Source organism: Elephas maximus, chromosome 24, assembly GCF_024166365.1.
Source record: "Elephas maximus indicus isolate mEleMax1 chromosome 24, mEleMax1 primary haplotype, whole genome shotgun sequence".
Taxonomy (NCBI): domain Eukaryota; kingdom Metazoa; phylum Chordata; class Mammalia; order Proboscidea; family Elephantidae; genus Elephas; species Elephas maximus.
The window spans coordinates 19,386,964-19,407,987 of NC_064842.1; the positions used below are offsets into that span (position 1 = coordinate 19,386,964).

General features: G+C 43.4%; 2 protein-coding genes across 2 annotated transcripts in view; one reads left to right on the forward strand and one right to left on the reverse strand.

The window, feature by feature from the left end:
- Positions 1-3,865: 3,865 nt before the first annotated feature.
- LOC126066683 (uncharacterized) lies at positions 3,866-4,237 on the forward strand. The gene has a single exon (XM_049867929.1). The coding sequence runs from the start codon at positions 3,866-3,868 to the stop codon at positions 4,235-4,237; it is 372 nt and encodes a 123-aa protein (XP_049723886.1).
- A 9,397-nt stretch (positions 4,238-13,634) lies between these two features.
- DESI2 (desumoylating isopeptidase 2) overlaps positions 13,635-21,024 on the reverse strand; it is an 86,041-nt gene continuing 78,651 nt past the window's right edge. The window contains exon 5 of the mRNA XM_049868588.1: positions 13,635-20,548. Coding sequence (XP_049724545.1) covers positions 20,315-20,548 — 234 coding nt within the window. The 3' untranslated portion in view covers positions 13,635-20,314. The remainder of the gene's footprint in view (positions 20,549-21,024) is intronic.

Here is a 21,024-nt window from a genome sequence, read left to right on the forward strand (position 1 = left end):
CTTCTCACCTTTGCTTTAGAGTAATTCTTGATCTTTGATCTCACACAGATTAAAAAAAAATTTTTTTTGTTGTGCTTTAAGTGAAAGTTTACAAATCAAGTCAGTCTCTCATACAAAAATTTATATATACCTTGCTATACACTCCTAATTGCTCTCCCCCTAATGAGGCAGCACACTCCTTCCCTCCACTCTCTATTTTTGTGTCCATTCGGCCAGCTTCTGACCCCCTTTGCCTTCTCATCTTCCCTCCAGACAGGAGATGCCAACATAGTTTCATGTGTCTACTTGATCCAAGAAGCTCACTCTTCACCGGTATCATTTTCTATCCCATTGTCCAGTCCAATCCCTGTCTGAAGAGTTGGCTTTGGGAATAGTTCCTGTCTTGGGCTAACAGAAGGTCTGGGGACTATGACTACCGGGGTCCTTCTAGTCTCAGTCAGACCATTAAGTCAGGTCTTTTTATGAGAATACGGGGTCTGCATCCCACTGCTCTCCTGCTCCTTCAGGGGTTCTCTGTTGTGTTCCCTGTCAGGGCAGTCATTGGTTGTAACCGGGCACCATCTAGTTCTTCTGGCCTCAGACTGATGTAGTCTCTGGTTTATGTGGCCCTTTCTGTCTCTTAGGCTCATAATTACCTTGTGTCTTTGGTGTTCGTCATTCTGCTTTGCTCCAGGTGGCTTGAGACCAATTGATGCATCTTAGATGGTCGCTTGCTAGCATTTAAGACCCCAGATGCCACGCTCCAAAGTGGGATGCAGAATGTTTTCTTAATAGATTTTATTATGCCAATTGACTTAGATGTCCCCTGAAACCATGGTCCCCAAACCCCCGCCCCTGCTACACTTCAAAGCGTTCAGTTTATTCAGGAAACTTCTTTGCTTTTGGTTTAGTCCAGTTGTGGTGACTCCCGTATTGCATGTTATCTTTCCCTTCACCTAAAATAGTTCTTATCTACTACCTAATTAGTGAATACCTCTTTCCCTCCCTTTCTCCCTCCCCCTTCTCATAACCATCAAAGAATATTTTCTTCTCCGTTTAAACTATTTCTCAAGTTCTTATAATAGTGGTCTTATACAATATTTTTCCTTTTGCAACTAATTTCACTCAGCATAATGCCTTCCAGATTCCTCCATGTTATGAAATGTTTCACAGATTCATCACTGTTCTTTTATAGATGGTTTTTTAATGGATCACCATAATCATGGGTAATATCCTTTGTTCTGTGTGCCATTCTGGTATTTCACTAAAAGGTGATCTCGGGATAGTTTTGGTTCAAGGTTTAAAGACCATCTCAGGGCAATAGTCTCAGGGAGTCCTCTAGTCTCAACTGACCCAGTAAATCTGGACTATTTAAGAATTTGAGTTTTGTTCCACGTTTTTCTCCCAATTTATCAGGGTCCATCTATTGTGGCCCTAATCAGAACTGTTGGTCGTGGTAGCCAGGTATCATTTAGTTCTTCTTGTCTCAGGGTAGATGAGGCCGTGGGAGGAGAGGTGTTTGAGGCAAAATAAAATCGGAGGCAAATACCAGTCAGCCAGATTTAGAAAGCATGTGAAGTGGCTTATGTAGTGGAGTGGCTTAGTCATAGCACCCTGGAACTCTGCATGTATCCATAGAGGCCACATGGACAAGGCTTGAACTGCAGCTGACTCTCAAGTTTTCGAAGAATACCCCTTAGCCTCTAGAACAAGTGATTCTGAAAGCCTTGTGAGACGCTACAAAACCGTTTTCCACTAGCCTCCCTATCTTTCTGGGAGGCTGTTATGAGACAGTTTCTCATCACCTCCCAGGTTCTGAAGAGGTATAAGGTTTTCTGCCTTGTCTTCCCTTCAGGGTGGCTGCAGGCTATAAAAATGGCTTAGCTGCAGAAAGGCATTAGCTCCTCAGCAAGAGTGTCCCACCCTCTGTGTTGCAGTCATCCTTCCCCTTTTGTTTTGGTGTTGCCCTGTGCAAGGATTGCGGGGAGCTGGCACCTTTGGCTAATCTTCCTTTTGCTGTCTATGTAAGTACTAAGCCATCTGAGCCTAAAAAGGGATCATTGTTTCTTTACCAGCCAAATCTGTTAGTCAGCTCTTGCCTTGTGTTTGACTCTTTGCCACTGGAGGCAGGAAACACAGTCAGCCTGGATACAAGGAGGAGGCACCGGTGTAGAATTGAGAAAGGAGCATATAAACATAAAGCAATTCTTAAAGGGGATGGCTTGTGGGGGCTAGCTCCCATGCAGCCTCAGTCACCACAAGGCGGGAGATAAGTAGAGGATGCTGTTAGGGTGTTTTCAGGGTATGATGGGGACAGAAGATGCTCTTACCCGGATGACTAGAAACTTAAAAAGTTGCTAGAAATAAGGACTAGATTTTTTTTTTTTTTCTGGTTTTCGCATCCAGCAGCTGTACAGACTTTAAACGCTGACCCTCAACTGTTGACTGTGGTCATTCTGGAGAACAAGAATAATAGAAGGGACATTACACTGACAGGGTGAGTAGTTGAAGTATCAACAGCAGCATATCTAGGGGTCAAATCATGTCTTCTCCACTTACAAACTGTTATCTCAGGTAAGTGATTTGACCTCTCTTTGCCTCAGTTGGAAACCCTGGTGGCGTAGTGCTTGAGAACTATGGCTGCTAACCAAAAGGTTGGCAGTTTGAATCCACCAGGTGCTCCTTGGAAACTCTATGGGGCAGTTCTACTCTGTCTATAGGGTTGCTGAGTCGGAATTGACTGGACAGCAACGGGTTTGGCCTTTTTTTTGTTGTTTGTTTTTATGCCTCAGTTTTATCAAGCTGTAAAATGGGAATATTGCTTCATTTGTGTTCTTGTGGGGATTGCATAATAATAATTTATTCATTGTGCACTTACTGTACATCAGGCGTGTGCAAAGTGCTTTATGTGCATTACCTGATTTAATTCACACAACTCTCTGAGGTAGGGTTGTTATCTCAATTTTATAGTTGAATAAACTGAGGCACAGAGAGGTTACCCACAATCTAGCTAGTAAATGTGGGAGCCAGAATTCAAACTCAGGCGGATTCACTCTAGAGCCTGCTCGCTTGTCAGTGGGTTACAAAATAAAGGAAAAAAGTTATGTTAAATGCTCAGAAGAGTGCTTAGCAGATCATAAAGATGGTACGGGGATAAAAAAAAAAAAAAAAAATTGAATTTGGGAAAATTGAAAGTGCAAAAAAAGTATATAAAGAAGCAGGAAAAAAAGCTTTTTTTTTTTCCTCCAGTGTATTTCTGTTTTTCCCATTTTCTACAAAAACTTATGTTTGTCATCAGAAAAAAAAAAGTATTAAAAAAAAAATAACCATAATCCTATAAAGAAGTAGCCTGGAGGCCAGAGTTGAAAATCAGGTTTTGAGATCTTTCGAACTCTGGCTCTCTGTTGACAGGAAATACAGAGTGCCTGAAGCTGGTCCAAACCTCGATCCAGTGGAGACTGTGCGGCCACCTCTTCGGCAGATGTTTAAATAGTAAATGAGGAGTTGCACCAGGCAACTTCCAAGATCCCTTCTAAACTGAGGTCAGGGCCCAAATCACTCAACAGCTACCTTGGCCGACTTATTTTTGGACCGAGGAATTATGTGAGTCTGTGGAAAGTGGCTTCTTCCTCAGCTACTGACGGGCTCGGGGTTCGGCCACAGCGTGGAAGGGAGGATGGCCCTGCCGGCATTGTGAGGTCACCATTCCCGTTTCCTTGGCAACAGGAACCCGTGGGGGAGGCCGCAGGCACATCCCAGGAGGGCCGCAGGAGACGCGAGGGACCGTTTGTGTCCTGGAGGCCGCTGCCAAGTCGCCCAGCCGTCAGTTCTGTGACCCAGGCCCTGGTACCCTCCCCACGCGCTCGGAGAGAAGGCCCTGACAGGCATGGCGGATGCCCGGCCCTGTGGCCCTCGGCGAGGTGGCGTGCAGCACGAGCTGCTGGAGAAGATGGCGCGCCTGAAGCGGAGCGGCCTGCAGCGAGGGGAACCCGAGGGGGCCGGCTCCTGCTCCGGTTGCTGGTGCTGGCGGCGGCTCTTCCGGCGGTCGGCGGCCCGCGGCCTGCGCAGGAAGAAGGCCAAGTACGTCCGACCGGGAAAAGCGGCTTCGGAGCGCGGCCTGTGGGGCCACCCGAGCCTGCAGCGGCTGTTCCAGAGGCTGGCGACGTGGCGGCGGCGCTACCTGCGGCGCGGGGAGCGGCCCGACAGGCTGGAGGAGATCCCGCTGCTGGTACTGGACCGCGCCAAGGGCGGCGACTAGGCCGTGGGCGGCCTGCAGACTCAGCGCCCAGGCCCCGGCAGCGCGGGGGCGTCCGTCGGCCGGTCCGTGTGGACCGGATCCTACACCCAGCCTCCCTGCGCCCAAAGCTATGGATTTTATTTAACAAAGCGAAGAAATGAAAATAAACCCAACATCATATAATTGAAAGAACATGGAGTTTTTGGGGCATACACATTTTAAACCTTCAGAAATTAAAGGGACTCCAGATTGAGGTTTTTAGGAAGGAAATGGGCTCCGGCTCCTCAGGTACTTCGAGGCGGTAATGGAAGGCAGGAACGCAGTTGCAACGAAGCCCCAGATCCCTTCTTTCCGCCTGGCCTGGCTTTTTCTGGCGGTTGCAGTCAGGCTTGAAGAGTTGGATCCAAGGGGCTGATTTTCTCTTCCTCATCACCCCTAGGGAGAGGGTGGGAAGCAGCAGTGGTTTTCAATCTATGCAGTGCCCTTGGAGATTTTTTAAAAAGCGAGATGTGAGCTCCTCATCCCACATTGACGTGAGTAACACTGCTTTTATCTTTTGTTTACAGGCATTTATGATCCCACGTGAACCAACATTAGAACCAAGGCTTGGGGGTGGGGTCCGGGGAGTCTGGAAACTAGTGCTAGAAATAAAAGAGCAAAGGGAGGGGAATCCAGGCGACTCCTGGGTGCCTCTTTAGCTTCTTCCTTCTAGTCAATAAAAACCTGCTAATGATACCCTGGTTTTGCAGACTTGTGAGGATGAAAGCAAAATATTAGAATGAAAGTGCTCTACGTGTATTGAAAGAGCTCTACATAGTGAAGGTATTTATTAACACGGTTAGTTTGTCTTTCAGGCTATTCTCAGACCACTAATCCACACCTACCTTCTTTCTCTGACCTGCAATACCAAGAGTGCGGTTAGGGCAAGCTAACCACTTGATGTTGCTGCAGCTGAAGTGGCTGGGGAGTTCAGGGTGATGACGTTTAGGCAGGGATTTCCGTCCCCTTGACCTAGAGAGTCAATCTCAGGTATCATGATCATGATACCCGTTTAGTTGGTTTCAGTGGTAGGGAAATGATGACTGGCTCCTGGGCAGCAGTCTAGAAAGATGAGAAAAGCAGGAAAAACAAGGCATAGACCAGAATGCTGGAGCCAGGAATGGAGGCCCCACAGGGACTCAGAGAGAAGTGGACTTGCCTCAGTGGTGAGGGCTGGGGCTGGAATCAAAATTTCCTGTCTTCTGCCACAGCACTGGTAAGTTGGATTCTCTGTGAAGCTAATGAAGCTTAGGTTCCGGGCCCCTCACTTGTCCAGGTCTCTCATATTCCAGGTGGGGAAGGGAAGCCAGGTTGCAATCAGGAAGTTTTTCCACGTGAGCCTTTTTGATAATCTCCCTAAACCCAAAACCCACTGGGGTCAAGTCAATTCTGACTCATAGCGACTCTATAGGACAGAGTAGAACTGCCCCATAGAGTTTCCAAGGAGCGCCTGGTGGATTTGAACTGCCAGCCTCTTGGTTAGCAGCCATAGCACTTAACCACTACGCCACCAAGGTTTCCAATCTGCCTAAAGAGGTCTTAGAAAACAAAACTAAATAGAGCCTGAATCTCTCAGACCCCAGTAATTTGTTATAATTTCTTTTCTCATCTTAGAGACATACTGACTTTTATATTGTGTATACTTCAGGCCTCACAAAACCTTTGCATCAGTTGTCATGGGTGACTGCTGCCTCTTGCTGCCAGAGTGCCCTTTTGTGAAGCAGCAAGAGGTGGGGAACAGTGACCTTGATGCAGGGGTGGCCTCCATGAACCCAACCAAGCAAGCTATCCCAGAGGCCAAGCAAGCCCTCCCAGAGGCCACAGAAGGACTCACAGACCAAATTAAGATGCATGAATCACATGGTTTATTAAATCAGTTTAAGGCACAAAGTGTGAAGCAAGGGTACAGGGGTGGTGGAGGTTCAGTGGTAGAATTCTTGCTGTCCATGTTCCTCATGAATATTTGGTACCTACTTGGTCTTTTCAACCTATCCTATCTATATTTAGCCCACACAAGCTCTACTTACTTTATATCTAATACATCTCATAGACGACTAACTTATTAAACCAAAACCCAAGCCCGTTGCCATTGAGTCGATTCTGACTCATAGTAACCCTTTAGGACAGAGTAGAACAGCCCCACGGAGTTTCCAAGGAGCGCCTGGCGGATTTGAACTGCCGACCTTTAGGTTAGCAGCCATACTGCTTAACCACTATGCCACCAGGGTTTCCGACTAACTTATTAGCTATACTTAACTCATGAGTTTTGTCTGTATCTCTCCAGCTATTAGCTCATTCATTATCTGTTTTTAACACATAAATTTAATTTTCCCATTTGTTTTTCTCATCTTCAATAAAAAAAAAGGTACATTCTCAACCATACAGCCAGCACTCACTATAAAAGGACTGTTGAACCTCAGGTGGCTCTGGCTGTATCCTGGGCAAAAGGCCTCATTTCTTCACAGCTGCTTACCTGAGCTGCTATGTTGGTGATTAAACAAGCAGATTGGGAGTGAAGGGAGGTTCAAACCTGGCCCCTTGGTAGGCTGAGCCCGGACTTTTCACATGGTCCCAGGGCCCAGAAGCCGGTGCAAGGTCACTGGGAATTGCTACAGATGTGGACACTGGCCCCACACACGTCTGCCTCTGAAGGAAGCTGGGGACTTGAGGGGAAATGTCCACTGAGCTGGGATGTAAACCTGGGGAGGGAGAGGTGTCTGAATCACCCAAAGTGGCCCCTACTCACCTAGGGGAGGGCAGCTCTGAGTAAAATGCTCTGGGTTTCAAGGAAAGGGAACTGAATAGACCCACTGGTGGCTGTTTGGCTCTTACAGAACTTTGATTGAAACAGTTCTTTCAAATTTTCCTGTAGGTCCCTTTCTGTAGGCCTCAAACAGGAATTCATGGAGGGCTAGGATGAGGACAAATCCTCTCAGCTTCTGATATGGAAGTTCATTTCCTGAGCTAAACTGGCCTTTCTGGTTCTCAGTTTCCTTAGGGTAAGTCCTTGATATCAGCAGACTCTGGCTGGCCTTCCCCACGGACTGGCCTGGACATGTCAGAATTACTACTAGGCTTAGGCCTGGGCCCCTTTATATCCATGTATGAGAAAAAAGCACCAAAAATCACCCAAAGTACAGTACAACTGGAGAAGTCATCTTTGGAGCCAGTGAGTACTGGCAGAAAAAACCTGGGCTCCGGACGTGGCCAGATATACACTGCTCTGTGAGCTCATGTGTGGAATGGGGGATAGAATCTCTGAGTTGTGAGGCTGTGGCAGACATTCTATTCATGTTACTTGCCTAGTAAGAGGAGAGGTGTGTATCCACCAACCTGAGTCCCCTGATTCTCAACAGAGGTATCACCAAGGATTACGTAAAAAAAAAAAGTCTTTCTTCTGTGGACCCTCCTTTGAAATATTTAATCTTCAGCTACATTTATTCATTTGTTCTTTCATATTTTTTAAATTTTATTAAAGTTTATTTTCCCCGTTTTGTTAATCAGAAATACAAACCAATTACCAATGAGTTGATTCCAACTCATGGTGACCCCATGTGTATCAGAGTGGAATTGTGCTCCATAGGGTTTTCAACAGCTGATTTTTTGGAAGTAGATCACCAGGATTTTCTTCTGAGGTGCCTCTGGGTGGACTTGAACCTCCAGCCTTTCCGTTAGCAGGCAAGTGCTTAACTGTTCGCATCACCCAGGTACTCCTTTGTTAATCAAGGACATTTATGGTCAAGGAATTTTGACTAGTGCAATATAAGCAGTATTATCACATTCACTTGATATAACTTGTACCAAACACAAAGAAAAAAATGTTTGTAATGCAATAATCTTATTCAAAATTAATGACATGAGACCATCATTATTACTTTGAAGCACTCAGAGATCCCAGTTTTAGAGGCTCTATTCCAGATTCCATGTTCTGATTATTAATGGTTGTTTGCAGCTGTTTCATTTTGAGTCTTGCCACATCAACAAATAAAGGTCCTAAAAGCTTGACTCCATCCATGTCATTAGGGCAGACTCTACTTAGAGGAGGCAGCTCCTCCCCAGTTGTATTTTGAGTGCCTTCCAACCTGAGGGGCTCATCTTCTGGCACTATATCAGACAGTGTTTCATTGCTATCCATAAGGTTTTCACTGGCTAATTCTTTTCAGAAGTAGACCACTGGGCCCTTCTTCTTAGTCTTGGTCTGGAAACTCAGCTGAAACCTGTCCACCATGGGTAACCCTGCTGGTATTTGAATACCGGTGGCAAAGCTTCCAACATCTCAGCAACACATAGCCCCCACTGTACAACAAGCTGACAGACTCAATGTGGAATGCATGAAGTATGAATCTAGGAAAATTGGAAATCATCGAAAATGAAATAGAATGCATAAAGATCGATATCCTAGGCATTAGTGAGCTGAAATGGACTGGTATTGGTCATTCTGAATCGGACAATCATAGGGTCTACTATGCTGGGAACAACTTGAAGAAGAATGGCATTACATTTGTTGTCAAAAAACATTTCAAGATCTATCCTGAAGTACAACACTGTCAGTGGTAGGATAATATCCATACGCCTACGAGGAAGACCAGTTAAAATGAGTACGTGCACCAACCACTAAGGCCACAGATGAAGAAATTGATTTTTACCAACTTCGGCAGTCTGAAGTTGATTGAACATGCAATCAGGATACACTGATAATTACTGGTGATTGGAATGCGAAAGTTGGAAATAAAGAAGAAGGGTCAGTAGTTGGAAAATATGGCCTTGGTGACAGAAGCAATGCGAGAGATCACATGACTGAATTTTGCAAGACCAATGACTTCCTCACTGCAAATACATTTTTTAACTAACATAAATGGTGACTATACACATGGACCTCGCCAGATTGAATACACAGGAATCAAATCGACTACATCTGTGGAAAGAGGCAATGGAAAAGCTCAATATTGTCACAACAAGGCCAGGGGCCGACTGTAGATTAGATCATCAATTACTCATATGGAAGTTCAATTTGAAACTGAAGAAAATTAGAACGAGTAGATGAGAGCCAAAGTACGACCTTGAGTATATCCCACCTGAATTTAGAGACCATCTCAAGAATAGATTTTTTCCTTTTGCTCACGAACATTGAGTAGCTAAAGCAAAAGGAAAAAGTGCTGAAGTAAAAGAGCTGAAAAGGGCAGCTCAAGAAGACAAAGTAAAATATTATGATGACATGTGCAAAGAGCTGGAGATAGAAAACCAAAAGGGAAGAAAATGTTCGGCATTTCTCAAGCTGAAAGAACTGAAGAAAAAATTCAAGCCTCAAGTTGCAATACTGAAGGATTCTATGGGGAAAATATTAAACGACGCAAGAAGCATCAAAAGAAGATGGAAGTTACACACAGAGTCACTATACCAAAAAGAATTGGTCTAATGTTCAACCATTTCAGGACGTAACATATGATCAGAAACCAGTGGTACTGAGGGAAGAAGTCCAAGCTGCACTGAAGGCATTGGTGAAAAACATGGCTCCAGGAATTGAAGGAATACCAATCGAGATGTTTCAACAAATGGATGCAGCAGTGAAAGTGCTCACTCATCTATGCCAAGAAACGTGGAAGACAGCTACCTGGTCAACTGACTGGAGAAGATCCATATTTATGCCTATTCCCAAGAAAGGCGATCCAAAGGAATGAGGAAATTATCAAATGGTATCATTAATATCACATGCAAGCAAAATTTTGCTGAAGATCATTCAAAAGCAGCTGCAGCAGTGTATCGACAGGAAACTGTCAGAAATTCAAGCCAGATTTATAAGAGGACATGGAACCAGGGATATCATTGCTGATGTCAGATGAATCCTGGCTGAAAGCAGAGAATACCAAAAAGATGTTTACCTGTGTTTTACTTACTATCCTAAGGCATTCAACTGTGTGGATCATAACAAATTATGGATAACATTGCAGAGAATGGGAATTCCAGAACACTTAATTGTGCTCATGAGGAATCTGTACTTGGATCAAGAGGCAGTTGGTCGAATAGCACAAGGGGATACTGCACGGTTTAAAGTCAGGAAAGGTGTGCATCAGGATTGTGTCCTTTCACCATACCTACTCAATCTGTATGCTAAGCAAATAATCCGAGAAGCTGGACTATATGAAGAAAAAGTGGCATCAGGATTGGAGGAAGACTCATTAACAACCTGTGATATGCAGATGACACAACCTTGCTTGCTGAAAGTGAAGGAGACTAGAAGCACTTAAACACTGATGAAAAAGACAACAGCCTTCAGTATAGATTACACCTCAATATAAAGAAAACAAAAATCCCCATAACTGGGCCAATAAGCAACATCATGATAAACGGAGAAAAGATTGAAGTTGTCAAGGATTTCATTTTACTTGGGTCCACAATCAACATCCATGGAAGCAGCAGTGAAGAAATCAAAAGACACATTGCATTGGGCAAATCTGCTGTAAGACTTCTTTAAAGTGTTGAAAAAAGGAAGATGTCACCTTGAGGACTAAGGTGCACCTGATCCAAGCCATGGTGTTTTCAATAGCCTCATATGCATGTGAAAGATGGACAATGAATAAGGAAGACTGAAGAAGAATTGATGCCTTTGAATTGTGGTGTTGGCGAAGAATACTGAATATACCATGGAGTGCCAAAAGAAGGAAAAAATCTGTCTTGGAAGAAGTACAACCAGAGTGCTCCTTAGAAGCAAGGATGGTGAGACTAGTCTCACATACTTTGGACATACTATCAGGAGGAAGCAGTCCCTAAGGAAGGGCATCATGCATGGTAAAATAGAGGGTCAGTGAAAAAGAAGACCCTCAACGAGATGGACTGACACGGTGCATGCAACAATGGGCACAAGCATAGCAACAATTGTGAGGATGGCACAGGACCAGGCAGTGTTTCATTCTATTGTGCGTAAGGTCACTATGAGTTGGAACTGACTTGATGGCACCTAACAACAAGAACAGCACTTCAGATTCAATAACAATACTGGCTGGCATTTAGTGAACATTTACTGCATGTCAGGCTCAGTTCTAGCACTTTTGTGATTTCTGTCATAGGATCATCCCCACAGTCCTCTCAGTGAGATGCCATTATTATTCCTGTGTTATAGATGGAAAACTGAGGCCAGAAATGGCAACGTGTATATTAAACAACAGTAACTGGAAACCACAAAGGAAAAGCAGATGCCCTCCTTCCTTCTGTGAAACGAACTTTGTCTTCAGAAGGAGAAACTACTTACTTTTGCAGCTGAGTATGATGTTGCCTCTTACTCAACACTGTATTGGAATAAAATAACTTGCTTTGGTAGATCATCTTATGTAAAAATTTGTTACTGCATGCTTAGAAATAACTGGGAAAGTAGAGGCTACATCATGAGGTAAGAACCCTTCATCTCTTAGATACTTGATCAACTATATTTAAAGATCCAAATGTTTTCTTTTTCTAATTTATAAAAAAGTTTTTTAAAATGCCATCCCTTAACATTTTTTTTCCTTCCTTCCGATTCCCACCTCTGCTCTCTCGGCCTTTATATTTCCAAGTACATTTTGTGTCTATGCAGTAAGCAGTGCGATACAAAAGATCAGGTGGAGAATTTAATTTCATTGAAGTGATCCTGAATGGGTTGCTCCCACTCGCAACTGGCAGAAGCTCATGCAAGTCCTCTAGGGAACAAAACAACATCAACTTGGGCCTGAAAGAATGTCTACAGTTAAAGTTCCAGGGAACACAAGCTCACCTTAAAAATATTATAAAACACAAAGGTGATGGAAAAGTTTATAAATGAATAATGGTGATGGTTGCATGTGATGAACACAATGCCACTGAACTGTACATGTGAAGAATGTTGAAATGGCAAATGATATATTACATATGTATTTACTACAATTAAAAAAAATAAAACAGAAAAGCAGGCACTACAAGAATAAAAAAAAAAGGCTGGCAGCTATTGGGATAATCTGTTAGGGAATAAATGTTTTTGTTAGGTGCCATCAGTTCTGATTCATAGAGGCCTTATGTACAACAGAAAAAAACACTGCCAGGTCTGCACCATCCTCACAATCGTTGCTATGTTTCAGCCTATTGTTGCAGCCACTGTGTCAATCCATCTTGTTGAGGGTCTGCCTCTATTTTGCTGACCCTCTCCTCTACCAAGCATGATGTTCTTCTCCAGGGACTGATCCCTCCTGACAACATGTCCAAAGTATGTAAAACACAGTCTAACTAGTATTAACTACTTTATTCAAATTGTCTTATTCTAATTATAAAGGGAATGCTCACTAACTGTAGTGTTGGCGTATTCCATCCTGGAGCAAAATTCCTTTTCATCTGTGAAGCTGTGAAATCTAGACTACAAGTTCTCTGTTTCCAGAATACAATGATGAGACAGGCACAAGGTAGACATTTCCATTACAACTGGGAGAAAATGGAGGAAAAGGGGATAATGAGCACCAAAGAAGTCCAAAATCCAGCAGAACAATTTACTTTAGCTCTCAAGGCTTGAAAATAATCCTCTACTCTCTTACACTATCTAGGCAATTGCCCTGCCGTCTAGACTATGGGTTTCGGCCATGCTGTCTGGATTCTGAGTGGAGGGCCCTAGAACCTGGGCTTCATCTCCACCTTCCAGGCCCACTGAGGTGGAAACTCTTGTTTCCTTGGCTTTGAGTGGTCCCACTCTCTTAGCCCATCTGAGTGGTGAACTCATCCCCTCAGCCCCAGCAGGCCCCATTCTTCTGCCTCTTGGGCATGGCAGTCCCACCACCTCAGCTTTGAGCGATGTCCACCCCCCCCCCACCACACACACCTTAATGGCAACCCCACACTCTGGAACTGAGCTGGTGAGGATCTGACTCTTTGAAACCTAGGAGGCTGTGGCCCCACCTGCTGTGATCCAGGAGACTGTGGCCCCACCCTTTGAAACCGAGAAGGCCTTGCTTCCTGTGATCCTTCTACCAGTTGTGCTGATTTCGGAGCTGCTCCAGAGATGGTCCTTTTCTGGGAGGACAACAGATGTAGCTCCCTTGGCCTATTTCCTATCTGTAGAATTTCAAGAGGCAGACAGCTCTCTCCCATTCCTTTTCTGTCCCCTTTGCTCCAATCCGAAGGGTTTTCTCCTGTGGTAGTTGGTTAGAGCTATCAGTCAGGTTTAATCTCTTTAACAAAAGATTGTGTAGCTACGTCCATGGTGAACATTCTGGGACATGTGTCATTAGTTTGTAGAACAGAATTTTCCAAATCATTAAGTTCTGTTTTCATTTTTGCACAGTTCATTTTTAAGTCCATCTCTTTCATCATGATAAATGGAGGAAAGACTAAAGTTGTCAAGGATTTCATTTTACTGGGATCCACAATCAACACTCATGAAAGCAGGAGTCAAGAAATCAAAAGATGCATTGCATTGGGCAAATTGGCTGCAAATGACCTCTTTAAAGTGTTGAAAAGCAAAGTTGTCACCTTGAAGACTAAGATGCACCTGACTCAAGCCATGGTGTTCTCAATTGCCTCATATGTATGCAAAAGCTGGACGATAAATAAGAAATATGGAAGAATTGATGCCTTTGAATTGTGGTGTTGGCAAAGAATATTGAATATGTCATGGTGTCTTAGGCTGGGTTCTCTACAGAAGCAAAACCAATAAAGCGTATAAATATATATAGATAGATTTATATCAAGGAAACAGCTCATGTGATTGTAGAGGCTGGAACATCCCAAGTCCATGGATCAGGATAGAAGCCTTTCCCGATTCATGCAGGCACAGAGGCTGGCAAGCCCAAGATTGGCAGGTTAGACAGCAGGGCTCCCGCTCACAGGCTGTGAGGGTCGACAAATCCCAAGATGCACAGGGAAGTCTGCAAAGCTTCTCCTGATTGACGTAGCTGCAGGGGCTGGCGAACCCAAGATCAGCAGGTCAGAGAGCAGGACTCTTGCTCACAGATTATGAAGATCGACAAATCCCAAGATTGGCAGGTAAGCTGCTAGCTCAAGTCCAAAGAACTGAAAGTCAGATGACAAGAGGCAGCTGCAGGATCCAGAACAAGCCAAAAGCCTTGGCAAAGCGAGCAGGAAGGAAGTAGGTGGCAGAAGGCGGAGAGATGAAGGGTGAAGGGGCAGTGAGGTGCCACAGGCTCTGCCCCCACTAGTACCACTCAGCCGATTCCATCACGGGGGTGATCACATTATCAAATTTCAATAGGAAAGTGGTCACAACATTATAGAGCTGCCAAAAACACTAAGATTCATGGCCCGGCTAAGTTGACACAAAATCTTAATCATCACACATGGACTGCTAAAAGAACAAATTTGTCTTGAAGAAGTACGACCAGAATGCTCTTTAGAAGGATGATGAGACTACATTTCAGATACTTTGGACATGTTATCAGGAGGGATCAGTCCCTGGAGAAGGACATCATGCTTGGTAGAGGGTCAGCAAAAAATAGGAAGACCTTCAAAAAGATGGATTGACACAGTGGCTGCAACAATAGGCTCAAGCATAACAATTCTAAGGATGGCACAGGACCGAGCAGTGTTTCATTCTGTTGTACACAGGGTCACTGTAAGGTGGAACCTACTTGATGGCACCTAAGAAGTAGGCAGTAACTACTATTTTGAATTTTGTATTAATCGTTCCTTTGTTTTAAAGGTTTTATCACCTGCACATGCATCCCTAGACAATATATTTGATTTTGCCTATTTTTGAACTATATGTAAGTGGAATTGCATTGTATGTATTCTGTGATTTTTATTCAATATATTTGATATTCATAGATGTTCACATATGTACTTGTAGTTCATTCATTTTCCCTGCTGTATTCTTTTGTGGAAATACACAATTTTATTCATACATTCACTCTGAATGGACAGTGGGGCTGTTTCCAGTTTTACCGCTATCACGAGCAATGCTGCTATGAACGTGGTGCACAGCAGAAATAAGGCTTTCTCTAGGAGTGAAACTGCGAGATTGTAGGGAATGTGAATGCTCCACTTTATTAATGTAGAAAGACATTACACTTTTATTAAATAAAATCCTGTTCAGCCCTTTCTCCATCTGCTAATCAAATGGAGCTTCACATTATAATGCCATATAATGAAATTCCAGAATCTGGCCTTAAAAGTATTTTTTCATAATTAACTAAAGGAGTCAAAGAGATGAGAACTGTGCCTGACTCCAGTGGGAATGGTAACACTCTAACATCATAAAAGTAGTTCAGAGAATGATTGATTTGGTTAAGAATTTCCAATAGAATATTTCTTGTTTTCCTATGTAAAGTGGACACTTAGGTGAATATCATTATTACCAACTCTTTCCATTTGAACTTTAGGAATTGTTGCCACTTCCTGAAATAAGAGGAATAAACATTATTTGTATCTGAGAGGAATCTGGCTGAGCAACTTTGGTAGCTATAGTCATGAGTCCCTTGCTTACAAGGCTATGAGGACAGGCTGCTGAGGCATGTGGCTCCCTCTGTATGGCTAGGGCTTCGGAAGCTAAATTCCACAGATCACCTGGGAGTCTGGGGTGTGAAAGAGACAGTCTGGCAGGCAGTGGCTTCCTAGGAGGCCCTCTGAATGGCTGCAGCGCTTGGCAGTTCCAGGCAGCTGATCTTGAGTGAGGGATCTGGTGTCAGGCAGAAGTTCAAAGATGGCTTGGCTCCATTCCCTCAGCAGCATGAGAGCAGGACATTCTCCACTGGGACCACGGGAAGACCTTCCAGATCCAGGGCAGGGCTGCGAAGCACAGGTGGGTGCCAATGCCTCCCTGATCAAGTGGAGAGGAGGCTCTTCTTAAATGTCTTTGGCTTTCCCTTTGGCCTTGACTGGAAAAATGTACTCACACAACCCAGTGCAGGGTCAAGGTATGATCCCCTGGATTTTCTTTTTGAAGGAGAGACTACAGGGACAGGTTTCTGGGTTAGAATCCACAGGAATAAGTAGTTGTCTGCCGTTAATTTACTTCTGGAAAGTACAGCATGAAGGTATTAATCTTTACTAGCACAAACTTCTGCAAAGTTAGAACAAGGCCAATATGTGGATGCTAAGAACTTCAGGAGCAGATAATAATACAGCAGTAAGATAAACAACATGAAACAAAACAAAACAATAACATTAAAAAAGTGTCCTTTAGTATCCTTGGCATCCTTTCTGCAGGCAAGACTCTGAAGACGCTCGACCAGGTGTGGTTTTTTAACCACCTTATTATAGTCTATCACGATTCCTGTTCCTCAAGGTAAGAAACAAAGCAGAGTGGACAGCCACTGACAGGCCACAAGGGACTTCATTCACTCATTTAATACTTAAGAGAATTTATCCAATTAGTGAAGAGAAATGTTACTTGGTTAAGTACAAAGAGGCCAGTGGAAGAGAAAGGGGAAGGTCAGGTTGGAGGTGTTAAGCTGAAGCAGAACAGGCTCATGGGAAACAAAGAGCCCAGGCACCCACGCTCCTCCTTTGCTGCTTCAAATTGGGAGAGCACCCATTCCCCTTCAGGGCTCTCCCCCGTACTGCACTCCCAGTGGAAGAGAGCATTTCCTCCTCTCAGCCTTGCCTCCACTCCCCAGTGCCCAATGCTGGTCCCTGCAACCTGTGAAGGGGTATGGCTATGCTGTCTTTGGCAGATCTAAGGCATAAGGTGTTGGCCCATCTTGTTGAATACAAGATGAATGCGTGAAGGAGAGGGGCTGGCCACGTCCCTGTGGAGCAGATGAGATTCTTGGGTTTAAAAAAATAAGCCCCCATCCCCCAACACAAATACACAATAGTTGCAGTCTCCTGGAGATCAGAAAATACTGTAAAACATTTCTTATAAAAGTATTATTTTTAATAAACTGATGTATTTCAATGCTGTAACATGATAGCCCAATGCTATATCAAGGTAGCAAAAATGAAGGTTCCTGGTCTCTTATATAAACACTATGAATGACAGCACACTTGCATTCAACTTCACAAGAAATTATCTTCAGGTTCACGAAGATTCTTTAAGAGTTGTAACACCTTTCAAACAGTGAAGATGTATGTGTATTGATTGGGTAGACAATGGAAGTCTAATAACTCAGCTGCACTGTAAAACCATACTGAAGACAAGGACACACAATGGCAGTATGGTTGTCTTGCTCAACAAAACAAGTCTTTTAAACATGATTTAAAGAAAATACAGCATGTATCAGAATTACAGAGTATCTTACAGGAAAGGAACCACAGAAGATACACAGATTAGAACCCTGAAGCAGTGAATGTGTTTCTACCCGTTTTGTGATGGACGAAGCTATGGATTTAGAGTCCTGTAGCTGTCTGTAGTGTTGAATCTCCTCCTACACTGATGTATCAATGAACTAAAACCAGAACTCCCTGCTCGGTACAAATGCTGGTGAAAGGTAATTCGCACTATTGCTATGGGTCAGAGCAATAGCTGGCTGGATTTTAGCATCGAGTGGAGGCTCTCTTTACTATAGTACCACCACCTCTACAATCCAAAGTGGATGCCACCTTCTTAGTGTTTACACAAAAAAAGGGGGGTATTTAAAACAAACAAGGGAAACCAGCAGTTTCTGACACTTTAACATTATATAACTGTTCAACCCAGCATAAGAAATGTTTCATTTGTTACAACTACAAAGAGGACACCTGACTCCATCACGCCACACTCATCCTAATGATCGAGTTTTTGATACAGGATTTTTCTTAACACTGATTAGGTGGAGAACAAGATTCTTTCCTTCCAAAGACAAAGAAAAGCTGGTTAAATGTTAATTAAATCCATTCTTCCTTGTGAACTGCAGAAGAGGACCTGATCTGAACAAGACTTTCTAAAGTAAAAACACTTATTTCCCAAACTTAGGTACAATTAGATTGCAAGGAACCTCATGTCTAGAACTTCATCTACTAATTGCTGCTATGATAATTGGTCTTAGGCCGCTATTTCTACTAGGACCCTTTACACGATTTTTAAACTCCAATGATGCAGATGAAAGTAAATACATTATAACAATAACCTCATTTGTGTGCTGTGTTGCTGGATTCTGGATAAGCACAGATGGAATGCTCCTGGCTTTTCACCAAGAGGTGTCTAACTAACGGCTATGCCTTTGTATTTGTCAGTAGCCCAGATTTAAATTGTGTATATTTGAATGAATTAGAAAAAACTATAATCAACCACGTTATATATATATATATCCCAAGCAAACTGCACCAAATACTTTTCAATAACCTGGGTTTTGGTGATATGACTTACTGAACAAACTCACTGCCATAGCCTTTTGTGTTTCATTCCAAATCTCACTGTCAGGCCTGAACCTAGTCCATTTTTCATAAAGATCGTATACTCTTTTCTTCTGTCACATCTCTTAAAACAAATGCTCTGCCCCCTAAATAACTCAGAGAAATTTGAAAAGGCTTTCCTCTGTGGAAACAGAACAGTCAAAAGCATAAATTAGGTTAAGTGGCTTCACATTCCTCAGGTCAATGATTATAACCCAAGGTTTATTTTCCCCATGAACAGGGTGTGCTTAAGTAGATAAATGAATGAAAATTACCTTATGGAAAAGTTAAAAATGTAGTTTGCTGAAAGATACGTATCTTCACACAGATCAAACAATCCGATACAGGAGTTTAAATAAATGCAGATGATTTTAAAACTGACAATATATGTAACGCTGAAGTCACTGCCTTGGGTAATTTATACACTGCATCCAATATTTTACGTAGGACATTCATTCTTAAGGCAGAAGAATCTAATTTTACACATAATGACTTGATTCTTACATCTAAGGATCAAATTGGGAGTAGACTTGAGGAGACATATTCCTTGACAATAAGCACTCCTCTGTGGTGAGAACTTCATTCTGAGTGTATGTAATGTAAGAGACAGACATGTGAGAGAACATAAAAAGACGAATTTTAAGACATCCAAACATGATTTTTCAACAAGAGGTCAATGGGACTAGGCATTCTATGTATGAGGTGAAACTACTCCCATAATAAACAAACTCTGATATACTCTTTCTGATATAGTACATTAAAAGTTTGAAATATTAAAGAGTTAGCTTTTTGGAGAGTGTTACTTTAGACTCTGGTTTTCAAGACCTAGTATAAAATGCAGCCTGAATAGTTAAAAGCAGTTGAATGTCAACTCACGCTGCTACGCAGAAGGCTACCACTTCGCATATTCCTACCCTGTCAACAAAATCCTGGGCAGGGAGAAAATCAGTATGTATTAAAATAAAAATGAGCCCCCTCTCACAACCCCCCCACCCCAAATGTGCAAAAACAGTCGTCAGTGATTAGCAAGGATATCCTTTAAAAAAAGTCTTAATTCCAGAATCAGAGTCAAAACCAGACAAAGAATGTCCCATGCTGCCTGGGTGGACGGACCTGTGGGAAGAAACAGGCTGCTGGATGGGAACCCCAGTAGATGTGCTTGTGGGAGGGAAGGCAAAGAGGAACTGGACCTGTGGGCAGGCCACCCTCGTGCAGACCAAGGCCCCAAGTCCTTAGGGCGACGTGTGCTCCTTCACCTCGGTCAGTGCGGCTCCCTGCATCCTGGTGCCATTATCTTTAAGAACAAAAACAGATAAAAATCCAAAAGACAATTCTTATGCAGGTGATGGTGACTTTAACAGTGTAAAGTACCATTTTGTGTGCCTACTGTTTATGCCAGAGCTCTGGCAATTGTCAGGCATCTACAAAGATTACCCGCCTGATTTTGAAGACATGAAGACTTTTCTTCTTTCACGGTGGCAGGAGTCCATGCAAGATTTGTAAACAGCAATACAAAATACTGTAAACATAACTTAACAGAGCTTGTATAAAACGGAAGAAGTAAATCCAAATTTACAAGTGGGTAAAAAAAACTGAGGGTAGCTTATACAAAGTCCTCCCTCTTATGCCAAGTGATTTTTTTTTTTTTTATTACAAATATAATCCTGAGCTGAAAAACTGGGATTTAGGGGAGAACCATCTTTGCATACAAAATATCCAAAAGATGCTTTACTCTTTTTGCTTTCCTCTAATGATACCCAACTGCCCGAGGCAGTTCTGAATGCGTGACTTTGGAGAACCTTATAGTTTAGTGTGGCGTCCAGGTCTGGAGCCTGCTGCAGTGCTAGCCATGGCTGCTGAGGCGGCTGCATCTTCTGCTTCCTCCAGCTCATCCTGGAGCTCCTGGCTGACGCTGGACTGGAGGGCGGCAGGAGTGAGCCACTCCTTTGGGAGGCAACTCTGTAGAAAGGGTATACAGGAACTGAAGTAGGCGAGACGATTGATCCAGCGAGGAATCTCTTTCCCACAAAGAATCTACAGAAGAGCAAGAGTGTGCATTATGTAAGCGAGGTAAGGTCATTTGGTCCTCTGCCAGAGAGGCGGAGGGAGGAGGGAAGGCGATGGATGTACAGAAACACCTCTGCAGATCTGCCTCTGGCCTTTGATGACCAGGGTAGGCACAGCTCCTGGACTCTGGAGCCTGGGGTACCTGCTGTCAAGCCCCCTTCTTTGCTTTCTGAATAACCTCTGCCAAACTGCTCCCTTTTTGTGTCTGTAAAAATCAACCTAATTCCACTTGGCTCCTTTCTTTCTTTGATCCTTGCAATTGCTTTGAGATGCATGTAAAAGGACTTTCAACAATGCAGAAGAAAAGGACTCTTGCTAATACAAGATCTTAGCAGAGTAACAGAAGCCCCAGGCAGTTAGAACTGTCAAGCTTTGGTTACTTCCTACCTGCAATTTTCCTTCTTCATGCAGTCTTTCCTACTTTCCTCTAGTCTCCCGAAGCC

Coding starts and splice junctions, on each gene's coding strand:
- LOC126066683 (XM_049867929.1), top strand. CDS start 3,866: ATGGCGGATGCCCGGCCCTGTGGCCCTCGGCGAGGTGGCGTGCAGCAC.